The sequence below is a fragment of the Thamnophis sirtalis genome, unplaced genomic scaffold (assembly GCF_051295495.1).
Source record: "Thamnophis sirtalis isolate CommonGarterSnake01/CBP01778 unplaced genomic scaffold, rThaSir2_p1.2 scaffold_7, whole genome shotgun sequence".
Classification (NCBI taxonomy): Eukaryota; Metazoa; Chordata; class Lepidosauria; order Squamata; family Natricidae; genus Thamnophis; species Thamnophis sirtalis.
In genome coordinates, this window is record NW_028261387.1 from 74,851,091 (window position 1) to 74,865,231 (window position 14,141).

The 14,141-nt window shown below is 41.1% G+C and overlaps 1 protein-coding gene across 6 annotated transcripts in view; it reads right to left on the minus strand.

The window, feature by feature from the left end:
* SULF2 (sulfatase 2) overlaps positions 1-14,141 on the minus strand; it is a 275,220-nt gene that overhangs the window by 55,089 nt on the left and 205,990 nt on the right. For all 6 annotated transcript variants that reach the window (XM_087720445.1, XM_087720443.1, XM_087720442.1 and 3 more), the window contains 4 exons: positions 13,990-14,141; positions 11,221-11,390; positions 4,233-4,383; positions 1,702-1,877 (listed from right to left, as the gene is read on the minus strand). In XM_087720445.1, coding sequence (XP_087576571.1) covers positions 1,702-1,877; positions 4,233-4,383; positions 11,221-11,390; positions 13,990-14,141 — 649 coding nt within the window. The remainder of the gene's footprint in view (positions 1-1,701; positions 1,878-4,232; positions 4,384-11,220; positions 11,391-13,989) is intronic.

The window sequence follows — 14,141 nt, forward strand, 5'->3', positions numbered from 1 at the left end:
GCTTTCAGATGAATGAACTTCACAATTTCCCAGCCAGCATGCATGCTTGAAAGGTTAAATTGGGTTTGGTCAGCAGGCTTATCTTTCAGTATAGGCATTATGTCATTCTTCTACTTTACATTGGTTATAAATGTAAAATGTAAAAACTGCCAGTTGTACTTTCCAGTAATTAAGATGGATTGTAACCAAGCCATGGATAGCTACTGCAAAGTAAATTTGCAAAACATTCCTTGTCATAGCCATAATCTGCAAATCCTGGGGGTCAAAGAGAACTCCCAAATTATAGATCTGCTTTTTGTGGGAGAGTAAAACTTCAGTTAAAACAGGCTTCGCTTAAACCCTAACCTTCCCTGAACATCTTGGCTTAACTACACATTTTAAGTGGAAATATGAGAAATATTAACTGGAAACATGAGAAAAAAGTGAAATGCGTGCTTGGGAAAAAAGTGAAATCTGAAGAATAGATCTGACACTGAACACATGCAAAGTGAATGGACGAAAAACTAGGTCATTTATCCTTATGTGGATGGAGAAGAAAATTGGTCTGGAAGGCTGCTATGCTTTGCACATTCAGACATTCTCCTTTAATAGAGCATAGTATACTGCAGTGTAAAGATTTTAAAATTGGGGAAAAATATATCATCCACAATTATGTTATTCCTTCCACATGCTACTTGCTTATTAGGAACAGACCTATAACTGAATTTAGGGAAACTGGCAATAGGAAAGTCAACTGAAGAACATTCAGTACAGTGCTTCAACTCCTTTTCCTGAATACCATCCTTGGAAAAATAACCTTTCTTTGATGAAAAGGTAGCCCAGGGGAACCGGAATGGCAGCTTCAAGACTGTATAGTACAGTGATGGCTAACCTTTTTGCCATTGCATGCCAAAACTGGGGGTTGTGCACGTCCGTGCCTATACCCATCATTCTATGTACCTGTTCTCCACGAATGTGCGCGTGACCACCCTCCCGCACGACCCCTGCTTTTGGCATGCAATGGCATGGTGGACCCATTTTTCACCCACCCCAAGCTCCAGACCATTTATAGGAGCCTGGGGAGGGCAGAAATGGTCTTCCCCACACACTCAGAGACCCTCTGGAGGCTGGAAATGCCCATTTCCCAACTTCTGGTGGGCCCAGAAGGCCCGAAAACCAGCTGGTCAGCGTGCCCATGCGCACCGCAGCTGAACTCACGTGCCCACTGATATGATTCCGTGTGCCGTAGGTTCACCATCATGGATATAGTAGATAGAACAGAAGTAATGGTCACAACTGGATGAAATTTAGAGGGGATACTTAACAAAGAGGTCACCTATGATAGGATAATTGAATAAGGAAATATATTATCTTTCATCTTATTAAAGGCAGATGTTTTGAATATTGCTTGAATGCCAGCAAAATATTAGTTTTATGCAGACATATCCTACATCCAAGAAGAAGTAAAGTAGGAAGCAATGTTGGCACATGTACACATTCTTCCTTATATTTAGGTGCTTGACTGCTTTATAGATCTTTGGATATTCAATATGAAGATCTTTACCAGGATCCCTCGCTTCTTTACGGAGTTTCCTGATGGCTGAAGCCCTAAACACATTGAACCCAAAACAGAAATCTTTGTAGGTGCCTACCCTGATTACACACACTCAGTACATTGCTCAATGCAGAATTAACCTGGAGCCACCATGCCCATTAACTTACAAGGATCCAGCCTCCACATTTGGACCACGTATGTAGAAAGGAACTCTGATGTCAAATTCATATGGCATGGATTTTCCTTTCACCAGTCCAAATTGCCCAATATGATAGCCATGATCTGCTGTGTATATTACATAGGTATTTTCCAGTTCACCTGTTTCAACTAATGTATTATAAATCTGAAAAATAAAATAAATACATTAATGAATAAAATAAATACATTCATAGAGGCACTATGTCTTAGACTGGAAAAAAAACCAATAATCTCATTGTTATTATGTTATATGTAAATAACACTGAATATGTAATATTATTCCATTGGTATTAAAAGTATTTGATTCTTAAAAATTATTTATTCTCTAGAACTGGTCAGAATCTCCTGAATATCACCTCTGAATTTACACTCCTCCCCCCCTACAAATGTACATTTATGTTTAATACTTCAAACAGGTGCAACAAATTAAAAAGAACATGCACTAAACCGGAAACAGCATAAAATTGTAATTATAGGGGCTAACATTAAGCAATTTCTTCATGACCAAGGATTACTCTTCTGTTTGACCAAAGTATGTTATTAAATCCTTTAAAAATACTTGAGGGGGAGGAAGTTTAACTGCTCTGTGTCCCATTACTTGAAATTGAAAAAATAGAAGGGATTTGGGTCACGGTACTGAACATGAAATCTCTTTTATACTATACCTAATTTTACGCAAAGATAATTAAAATAGGAACAAAACTGTATGATTCCCATAACCATCACAGTACTTAGCAGTTCTCCCCCACCCCCCACCCCCAATCTTATATCTTTCAGAGCTTTTAGTCCTTAGCTCCTATAATAGGGCTGAGATCCAAAATGGATTACTGGCTTTCTTAGTTCATAATGTTTTGGTTATTTAAATCAGGGGTCTCCAACCTTGGCAACTTTAAGACTTGAGGACTTCAACTCCCAGAATTCCTCAGCCAGAAAAGCTGGCTGATGACTTCTAGGAGTTGAAGTCCATAAATCTTAAATTTGCCAAGGTTGGAGATCCCTGATTTAAAAGGTCAGTTATCCTCAACTGAGATGGACTATACACGTATCCAATTGTTTTGATTTTTTATATCAATAACTACATTTTATGGGATTATGCATTCTGAATTCTGCTTTGGTTAACTTATCTTCGGTGAAACATTTTCCTTCAAACTGTGTTTCTGGTTTTATGAAAGGCTGTTCCTTTAGCTGACAAGGAATGCTAACCATAGCATTTTATGATGACCCAGATACCTTCATTTTTTAATACAGAAAAGCAGGTCAAAGCATAACTATTTTTGGAGTCCATCTGTGAGAAAGCAGAAGGTTAAGTCTGACTGACTGATAGGATGTTAAAATGTATCGCTCTTATTTATAAGTGTGTATTTTACATCAGCAAATTTACTAGGGATTATTTTAAGACCGAATAGCCACTATGATAAATTGCAAGACTACTATTTCCTAAAATGTACATAGTAGCATTGGCAAAAAGATTATAACATCCTAGAACAGACCACAACAGACCCTAACCCCCAATCCAATGGTGAAATTCATTTTTTTTACTACCAGTTCTGTGGGTGTGGCTTGGTGGGTGTGGCAGGGAAGGATACTGCAAAATCTCCATTCCCTCCCCACTCCAGGAGAAGGATACTGCAAAATCTCTATTCCCACCCCACTCTGGGGCCAGCCAGAGGTGGCATTTTCCGGTTCTCCGAACAACTCAAAATTTCCACTACCGGTTCTCCAGAATCTGTCAGAACCTGCTGGAATTCATACTGATGTAATGCTAATCTTACTGTCATGGAATACCTGTGTTATGATTAATCTTAAACAAATTACAAGAATAGGCAGCAGTAAATTATTTTTCCTCCATGTATGCCTGGCAGCTTTATAAACTTGAGAAGAAGACCATCAAGTTTCTTCCTTTCTAGAGCAAGGAAGTTAAGAACATTCACTCCTTTCCTCCTTCAATGGCTCCTTCTGGAACTATTTTAGGAAACTAGAAGAAATAGCATTCCTTTCTCCTGTTCAAAAGTCTCTCCTCATTGGATATCTTCCCTTGTTTCTGTATGACTAGGAATATAATTGTGGAAAACAGTCTAGGTTCCAGATTTAATTATTTGGGGATATTTCCAGATGTTTGCTGAATTACTGCTCCTCAATACAAAGTATCAAAACACCTTTTATTTCCTGCCATTTCATCTCAAGGGCCTGAAATACTGATCAAGAGCTATTAAAGTTCAGAGCACTAATGCAGTCTATTTTTCTTATTCCATTTTTTATGTGTGTCTCTGACTACAATTATAATAGATCCTAGGAAATATTTGCTATTGTAACTATTTTATAATTTAGTACCTTTGTTCTTCCTAAAGCAATGCAACATTATAAACCAAAAGAAGAAACTTGAATTTTCTATAGTTGTGAAAACCTTGGTTTAGTTTCTCAAAGCTTGACTTACTATTTGAATGGTCCAGGAAGATAGGACCTACATCTAAGACTTGAGGAATGAGCTTGTAAATCTTACCGCCTCCATGGAATCATCCACAGACATGAGTGTCTGAAGTCGCTTCTGCTGTAGCATATTGGTGAATTCCATATGAATAGGCTTCATGGGACCTGTATATCTCATTATCCAGTGTTTGTCTGGGTTTGGAGCATAATTATAACTGGGTGTGCTAGAGAGACAAAAATAATTAACAGCCAGTAAAATAAACATAATATGCCGCCGACCTTAATATGCTAATATTTTACAGAACGCATTGTGACTTGCAAAAGGCTTGCAAAAGCACCATGTCAATATTCAATGTAGAATGGAGATTGAATTTGCCATCAGTTGAAATTTTTAAACTCCAGATATTCATTCCTAAGGAAGCTCCTCATTTCTATTTGTTTCTGTGAGGGAGATGGGAGGTAATTAAATATGATATATAAATAAGATAAAATAAATAAAAATACCCTTGGGCTATTGGGCAGAGATGGGAAACAATCTTTCTCTTGAATTTTCTATTACCCTCAGGGGTAATTTGTGAGGGCAAGCAGAGAAAACATCCTTCCTCTTTTTTTCTTTTAATCTCTCCTCTCCCTCGTCTTGATATTCCTTTTAGTGATGTCTATAAGAACTTACAATTTTATTTATTTATTGTACAAATTTAGAAGGCTGCCCACCTCCCACACAGGTGATTCCTTGTTATTATGACAAATGGTTTAGTCAAAATAATGAAAGCAATGTTGCCAGACAAGCTCTGTTCCTTTCCAGTGTGCATGTAGTATTGCAGTTTACAAAAAAAGGAGTGGGATTTGAATAGTAGCAATACAATACTGCTGACATTAGTTCCCTTTTCTGTTATTTTCTCTCAGGAGCAACAGTTATTGTCAGCCTTAGGAGGAAGACCAGATCAGAAGACTTTCCCTAGGAAAGAACACTAGAATTCAACATTATTGAAATAGGCTATAGTAACATATTTCCACTCTGCCTGTGTTGTCCCTTCTGATACTCTAGGACAGGGATGTCAAACTCAATTTCATTGAGGGCCGCATCAGGATTGTGTTTGACCTCGGAGGGCTGTGTGTGTGTGTGCGGCTCGTTTTCAGCCTCCCCAGCCTCTATAAGCACTCTGCCAGCCAAAAACAGGCCCCATGGAGGCCCCGTTTTCAGCCTGTCTCCAGCAGCACTCTGTCGGCCAGAAACGGCCCCCCGTGGCCTGTTTTGACCGGCAGAGGCACCAAGGACCAGTCCTTTGATATTTCCAGGCCAGCCCTGTGGGCCAGATTTCAGCATCCCATGGGCCAGATGCAGCTCATGGGCCTTGAGTTTGATATCCCTCCTCTAGGAAGTCAGGAAAAAAACTATTCTGGAAGGCTAGTTTCTATAGTTATGGACGGATATGTTTTGTTTTGTTTTCAACTAGGTCTGAAATGGATTTTCCACATTTTGAAAGGTTTTGAAATGAGTCCAACACCCAGGCCCACATGCACCTGCAGGATGACTACCTATATTACAGAGGGGTTAATCAGAAAGCCTGATTTTTTAAATATAATTCTGGTCACTTTGAAGAAGAAAAAGTAGGATCCAACCAATATTTGGACTACTGAAACTTTATCTACACAGGGCTACCCTTGAAAAGTATCTACAAGCTTGGCAGTGGTAGGACTGAGGCTACACACAGCAATTCTGGGCACCCACAGAACGGTGCATGTGACACCTTTGCTGTGTGAGCTGTATTGGGTGCCAGCATGCTTATGGCTCCAATTTACAAACCCTTTTTACAATATTTGGTAGTTGAATATTTAGCAGAATTTCAATATGACTGCATAAGTAGTTACCAGGAAAACAAGCTATATTAAATTCTTATTTCAAAATAAGCCAGACCTGAATGAGTTTTTGTAAACCATGTTTTAATCATTCAAACTGTGTAATTTCCACTACCTCCAGCTTGCACAAGTACCATGTAATGATTTTCTCTAAATGCGCACCAAAATTTGCATCCTACCCAATGACAGAGGCAAGAAAGAAGAAGACAGGTGTATCTGGAAGAGCAAGCTTGGATGCCTGGCACAGTGGAATATTAGAGACTATCCTGGCTAAGCATCAAGGACTTCAAGACTAAACATAAATGTTTTAAGTAGTCCTGGTGAACTCCCTAGGACTTTGTGCAGGCATGCCTGAAAAATATCAGTAGAGGAATAAATGCCGGGCCTTCCAATTTTTGTAAACCAAGATTTCTGGAAAGAAGCAGTCAAGACTTGTAATGGCTATGTCTCCAGGTGCTATTTTTATGTACGTATCTTGAGAGCTTGTGCTTTACTGATATATCAGGATTACATGCAAATATCCTATTTGCATTTATTGTTTGAATAGAGGTGATAGGCAAAACGTTTAGAACAGGTTAAAATCAGACTCTGGTTTTCCAGCATCCCGAATGGGCTTAGAAATTTGTTTAATGGTGTTTCAGCAAACGGAATCCTTTGATATAGGTTTTCTGATTCAAATAGTTTTCAGAGAAAAGAAAGGGAGGTTTCTTTTTTTTCCAGGGAGAAAAGGTTGCTTATTATTCTCTTACAGGGCTAATGTTCCCTCTGATTTCAGAATGTTATTGTGGCAGGATAACGACAGAGCTGTTTTGAAAATGCTGATGGTTATGGAAACTGTTGCTATGTAATGCCCTGAATGAATCTAAAACACTTGATAAATTCCTTTTCCTATATTCTTTGTGATTTCCTGGCTCATCTGAAGCCTCCTGCTGCTTAATCCATCCAAAGTCTACAATCTTCTTTGATTACTACAAATGTAACCCTCTTATGCTTAAAAGATTTGTCCATGTTATTTCCAAATACACAACTTATAACGACTTTGGAATTTGAACAAAAATAACCACTTCAAATCCATTCAGAAATTTGAAGTGGTAAGATTGGGAAGAAATCCTTTGCTCTACAAATCCTGTACAAATTCTCTATATTTGACCTTGGAGAAGCAGCCAAACTCCACAGTTTACATCTGCAGCTCTGCGGGTCTTATAAAAACTATTCAACTATGGTGGAAAAATATTTTGAGAGAAGTCAAGAAATTATCTGGGTAATCTAAATAACACTTCATGCAGAAATTGAAATGATTCATTTTTATATTAAAGTTATGACTAAATATTCCAATGCAGACTCTGGTTATTTTCAGCAAAATAGTTAACATTCAATATGCTTTAAGAAATCTTCTCAATATGCACTCACACATTTCCTCCCATCCAATTTTTCAGTGAATTCTTTATAGGAATTTTGAATATGTAGCTATTTATTAAAACATTATTGTCTTCCAAATAATACCCACACTTACATATTGTACCCCAACACCTTGTATTACTGAAACCTGGCTGGGCACAGAAGGAGGAGTCCCCCTTGTAGAGATGTGCCCAGAAGGATTTCAGGTGCTTCATCAGCCGAGAGCCCAGGGAAGGGGTGGCGGTGTGGCTGTTGTTATCCGGGAGTCTCTAGTACCTCGTAGGGTCCCTGCTCCGGAGCTTGTCGGGTGTGAGACTCTGCTGGTGAAGTTGGACCTCAAGGGTCAAGTGGGTCTGCTGCTAACGTACCTGCCTCCCAACTACGTTGCAGCAGCCCTCCCCTCGCTCCTCGAGTCAGTAGCCGAGCTGGCAATTGAGTTCCCCAGGCTTATGGTTCTGGGGGACTTTAATTTGCCATCGCTCGGTGAACACTCTGATGGGGCGCAGGAGTTCATGGCTTCCATGACAGCCATGGGCTTGACCCAGGTAATTCGGGGCCCAACCCACTCAGCGGGTCACATGCTCGACCTCGTATTTCTCTCGGAGCAGTGGATGTGTGATCTTGGTCTGAGGGGTAGTGAGACCATACCCCTGTCGTGGTCAGACCATTGCCTACTGAGGCTCGACTTCCGGAGGCCAAACCCCCACCGTAGGGAGGAGGAACCGACCAGGTGGTTCCGCCCCAGGCGACTGATGGACCCTATGAGGTTCCAGACGGAGCTTGGGGTTATTCCTGATACCCTCGCCCACAGTTCGGCGGAGACTCTGGCTGCTGCCTGGCACTCGGCGGCATCGGAGTCTCTCGACCGGATTGCGCCACTACGGCCCCTCCGGGTCAGCGGATCCCGGAGACCCCCTTGGCTCACCGAGGAACTCCGGGAGATGAAGCGCCGGAGGAGATGCCTAGAGCACCGATGGAGGTCCGATAAGTCCGAATCGAACCGAGCAATGGTAACCACCTGCACCAAGGAATACACCAGGGCACTTAGGGCAGCGAAAAGATCTCATATAGCCACCTTGGTTGCGTCCGCTGAGTCCCGCCCAGCCGCCCTGTTTAAGATAACCCGCTCCCTATTAAATAAAAGGGAAGCGGGGGAACCCTTGCAGGGCAGAGCTGAGGATTATGCCCAATTCTTAGCGGACAAAATTGCTCGGTTTCGGTCGGACTTGGACTCCATCCCCGCAGTTCCAGCCGAGGCACAAGAGGATCAGGTGGAACATCTCTGGGTTGAGTTTCAGGATGTTACCCCCGGGGATGTGGACAAGGCCATGAGGGCTGTAAGTGCCTCCACCTGCGTACTGGATCCGTGTCCCTCATGGCTGGTTACTAACAGTAGTGAGGTGACACGAGGCTGGATCGAGGCGGTTGTGACCGCCTCTCTTCGGGAGGGGAACTTCCCCGCCGCACTGAAAGCGGCGGTGGTGAGACCCCTCCTAAAGAAGCCATCTTTGGATCCAGCTGTTCTTAATAACTATCGCCCAGTCTCCAACCTTCCCTTCCTTGGGAAGGTTGTTGAGAAGGTGGTGGCCTTTCAGCTCCAACGGTCCTTGGAGGAAGCAAACTATCTTGACCCCTTCCAGTCAGGCTTCAGACACGGTTGCAGCACAGAAACCGCTTTGGTCGCATTGACCGATGATCTCTGGAGGGCCAGAGATGGAGGACATTCCTCCATCCTGGTCCTCCTTGACCTCTCAGCGGCTTTCGATACCATCGACCATGGTATCCTTCTGCGACGACTGCGGGAGGTGGGAGTGGGAGGCTCCGTGTTGCGGTGGTTCTCTTCCTACCTCTCGGACAGGTCGCAGTCGGTGTTAGTGGGGGGGCAGAGATCGTCCCCTAGGCCCCTAACTTATGGGGTGCCTCAGGGCTCGGTCTTATCCCCCCTACTATTCAACATCTACATGAAACCGCTGGGAGAGATCATCCGTAGGCACGGGATCAGATACCATCAATATGCGGACGATACCCAGTTGTATCTGTCCGCCCCGTGCCATCTCAATGAAGCGGCAGACGTGATGAACCGAGGCCTTGAGGCCGTTATGGACTGGATGAGGGTTAACAAGCTTGTGCTCAACCCAGAAAAGACCGAGTGGCTGTTGTGTTTCCCTCCCAAAGATTCGACCAATATTCCATCACTCAGGCTGGGGGGTCAAATTTTATACCCCTCAGAGAGGGTTCGCAACTTGGGAGTCCTCCTAGATCCACAGCTATCGTTTGATCACCACCTGACGGCTGTGACTAGGGGGGCATTCGCCCAGGTTCGCCTGGTGCGCCAGTTGCGACCCTACCTGAACCGGGAGGCACTCACAACAGTCACTCGGGCCCTTGTGACCTCTAGGCTGGAATACTGCAACGTGCTCTACATGGGGCTGCCCTTGAAGAGCATCCGGCGACTTCAGCTAGTACAGAATGCGGCCGCGCGAGCGATTGTGGGTGCACCTCGGTTCACCCACATAACACCTATCCTCCGCGAGCTGCGCTGGCTACCTGTCGATCTCCGGGTGCGCTTCAAGGTGCTATTAGTCACCCATAAAGCCCTGCATGGTAGTGGATCTGGATACTTGAGCGACCGCCTCCTGCCAATCACCTCCCTGCGACCAATTAGATCACACAGATTGGGCCTCCTCCGTATTCCATCGGCCAGCCAGTGCCGGCTGGCAACTACAAGGAGGAGGGCCTTCTCAGTAGTAGCCCCGACCCTTTGGAACGAACTCCCCGTGGAGATTCGTACCCTCACCACCGTCTTGGCCTTCCGCACAGCCCTTAAGAACTGGCTAGCCCGTCAGGCCTGGGGACAAGGATAGTTACCCCTCCCGAATGATGAATGTATGTTGCTTATTACTTTTATTATGTGTGTCTATGTCATTGTTTTACTTCCCCTCCCTGATTTTATGTGAGCCGCCCTGAGTCCCCTCAGGGAAAAGGGCGGCCTACAAATGTTAATAAAATCAAAATCAAATCAAACACCTCACCTACAAAATAAAAAACAACATTGAGCCGAGGTGGCGCAGTGGGTAGAGTGCAGTACTGCAGGCCACTTCAACTGACTGTTATCTGCAGTTCAGCAGTTCAAATCTCACCGGCTCAGGGTTGACTCAGCCTTCCATCCTTCCGAGGTGGGTAAAATGAGGACCCAGATTGTGGGGGCGATATGCTGACTCTGTAAACCGCTTAGAGAGGGCTGAAAGCCCTATGAAGCGGTATATAAGTCTAACTGCTATTGCTATTGCTATATGCAATTAGCAGGGGCAAATTTCTGTGGGATGTGTTCACCCAACACACCTAGCCAGTTGAAGACGGATTTGCACATTTTAAACTTGATTTGGGTAACTTTGATTTGATGGTTTGTAGGTTAATGTATTTTCAAACCAAGTCTGTCTGTCATCAATAGGCCATACTTCTAGATAACCATGCTTAAGATTACAGTTTAAATCTCTATCCTATCCAATCCTCTACTGTTAACCTATGTATCTATTTTTCTCAATTATTTTTCAGTCCTTGACAATATTTCTGCCACACCAAAACTACACATTATACTCAAACAGCAAATAGTTGCAGAGTTTTGAAAGTTGGAAAATATACTGAGCTATTCTGTTTTTGCCTTTAGGATAATGTAATGACAAGATACAAATAACCCACTAATTGTTTCCCAGAAAATGTATTTAATTTATAATAAATATAGATTATAATTACTTTATTCTGGAATTGCATAAAATTGATGGGTATTATTTATGTTTACTTACATGTGTTGGGAAGCATTGGGGAAGAGATGTGAATAGTGAGGCGCTGAATCTTCTGGACCATGTGGAGCTGCGTGACTAAGAACCATCAAAACTGGCCGATGGGGATACATCTTCTTTGATATTCGGAAAAAGCTAATACTGTCATTGGTGATCAAGTCAGTCAGATAGTCCTGAAAGGATGAAATGAAGAGAAGAAACACAGCAGTGGTTAGAATGTAGTATTGCAGTCTAATTCTGCCTACAGTCTGGAGTTCGATCCTGACAGGGCTTGAGGTTGACTATTCCATCCTTATGAGGTTGGTAAAATGATGATCCAGATTGTTGGGGACAATATGATGACACTATAAACCATTTCGAAAGTGCTGTAAAGCACTATGGAGTTGTATATAAGTCTAAGTACTACTTAAGAGAAGCAAAATCAAAATATAAAATTATCATTTAAGAATGAAGAGACAATCAAGTTATTTTCAGTGCTTGTAAAGTACATATATGCTACTACTCTATTTCAAATGTATTTTTTTAAGTACAGTGTTTTGAGAAGATCTACTACGTTGCTTGAAAACCATCCTGTTGTTCCACCAGGTTCATGGTTATTTCTGTTTTTTCTCACTTGCATGCTAGGGGACAAACTAAGAAAAACAGACAAATGTCTTGTCACCTTAAAATTACAGAGAACATGTTACACTCATAAGACTTACCAAAACAGGAGGGCATATGCTGGGAAACTCACTGCTTTAGTAAAAAAATATAAAATATGAATGCTGGATATAAAACTGTATTGTAAAATTATAGGTGTGCTTAAATTTGCAGCAAAACACTGTACTTCAAAAGATTAATGTAAACATAAAACTTGATTCCTGCTTAGATGTTATTATGACTAGGTCAAACGTATTAGAGGGCTCTTGGAATCTAAGTGGACAATCACTTAAATATGGGCCAACAGTGTGTGGCAGCAGCCAAAAAAAACCAATGCAATTCTAGGCTGCATTAGCAGAATCAAGATTATGTGAAATATTAGTACTGCTTTACAAAGACTTAGTACAGCCATACTTGGAATACTGCATCCAGTTTTGGTCACCACAACATAAAAAGATATTGAGATTGTGGAAAGAGTACAGAAAAGAGCTATAAAGATTAGAGGGCTAGAGGCTAAAACATGAAGAACAACTGCAGGAGTTGGATAAATCTAGTCCAGTGAAAAGAAGTTTAAAATTTTATGTTGTACTGTAAAAATATAAAAATTGAGAGGGATCACAGTTCAATGTTGAAATCCATTTTTAAATTTAAGACGCTGCAAAATCATATTGTGGTACCTCATGGCTGTTTGGAAAAGACACCTTCCTGAAATTTTGGACCAGCTGTCATGGAGCAACACTGATTAGCTTCTGTGGAATTGTGGACCACAATTCTAATAATTCTCTCTCTAATCTAATACATCTACATAGCACCAGGCAGAGAAGATTTATTAATAACATTTATTTACTGATCCACAATATAAAACTATCTGGAAAGCATTATAACACTATTGGGATGCAAAATAATACAATCTGAATTGTATAACAATAAAGTAAATCAAACATAGGCTCTTAAAACAAAAAGCATACATTTGCAGCCATACATTTTAAAAAAAATGAGTCTGAGGTTATATGTAATGCATAAAGAGCCTTGGAACTGAAAAGACCTCACGGATACTGCCAAGCAAATCAGTCAAAGGAGGCTGTTCCATATCCAAAAATGTTCTTCTATCTGGTAATAACCTACCTTGGTTCATTTGATTGGCTCTAAATAATGAAGCAGAGATTCTGAAGATTTTAAAGATCAAAAACAAACATAGAAGAAAAGGTAACCTCATCTCAAACCATTTAGGTTTTTAAATATTAAAATTGGCGTTTTAAATTGAGCTCAGGAATACATTAGGAAACAGGAGAGTTGCATTAGGAGATGGATTTTTAAATAGGTAGGCAGATTCTTATTTTCTTTTGAAACTAGAGATAGTTTTAAAAATAGCTGTGATGCACCCAAGAGAGTTGCTATTAAAAGAAAAAGGTCTCTACGTGACAGAGGAAAAGTTTTTTTTAAAGCACTCCTTTATTAATTTAACGTTGTTGGTTAAAACTTAGATTCGGTCACTCTATTAAATCTGAATATGCATACAAGAACATACCCATTCCTGTTTTGCTACTCTTAAGGAATAATAAAAGAACGCAATGCTATATGAATGTTACATTCCAAATAGCTTTACTTTTAATAGACCATTGTAATTAAAAGATTATATCACACATGTACTCTTGATCTCAATTTCATAGCCCTGTACCTAAATATTGAATTTAGGGATTAATGACAGATTTAGAATTGACCAACAGCGGCATCTCACAACCATGGAAGCAATGATTTTGCAATAAAATAATTACAGGCATACAGCAGTACAGAATATAACCCTGTATGTTAATTAAAGTAGGGAACACCAGCCAAAACAATATGAGTCAAGCTACAATCAAATCTATTTCTCAGCTGGTAAGCATATTGGAATGTTTACCATCTCAGGAATTGCCTGCTGTCACTAAATAAATTTTAAATCATATATCCCTCCAGAAGGAAAATGATAATGCACAGCCTAAAGAGCGGGTTTATGGATTACAGTTTATATTACCAGCAGTGGCTCTCAGATATAAAACAAATACTTTAATTAGACTAAATCCATAACGTATCTGGGCTAATCTCACAGTTAGGGTCAAAGGGGGAAAATTAAAATAAATCAATAGGACCTACCCTAGCGTAGTCAGATCCGTGCTTTTCCTTCACTCCATTTCTACAGAGCGTGTAGTTGTAAAAACGAGAGTTCTTAAGTAATCCAACCCATTCTTTCCAGCCAGGAGGCACATAGGAACCATTATATTCATTTAGATACTTCCCAAAGAAAG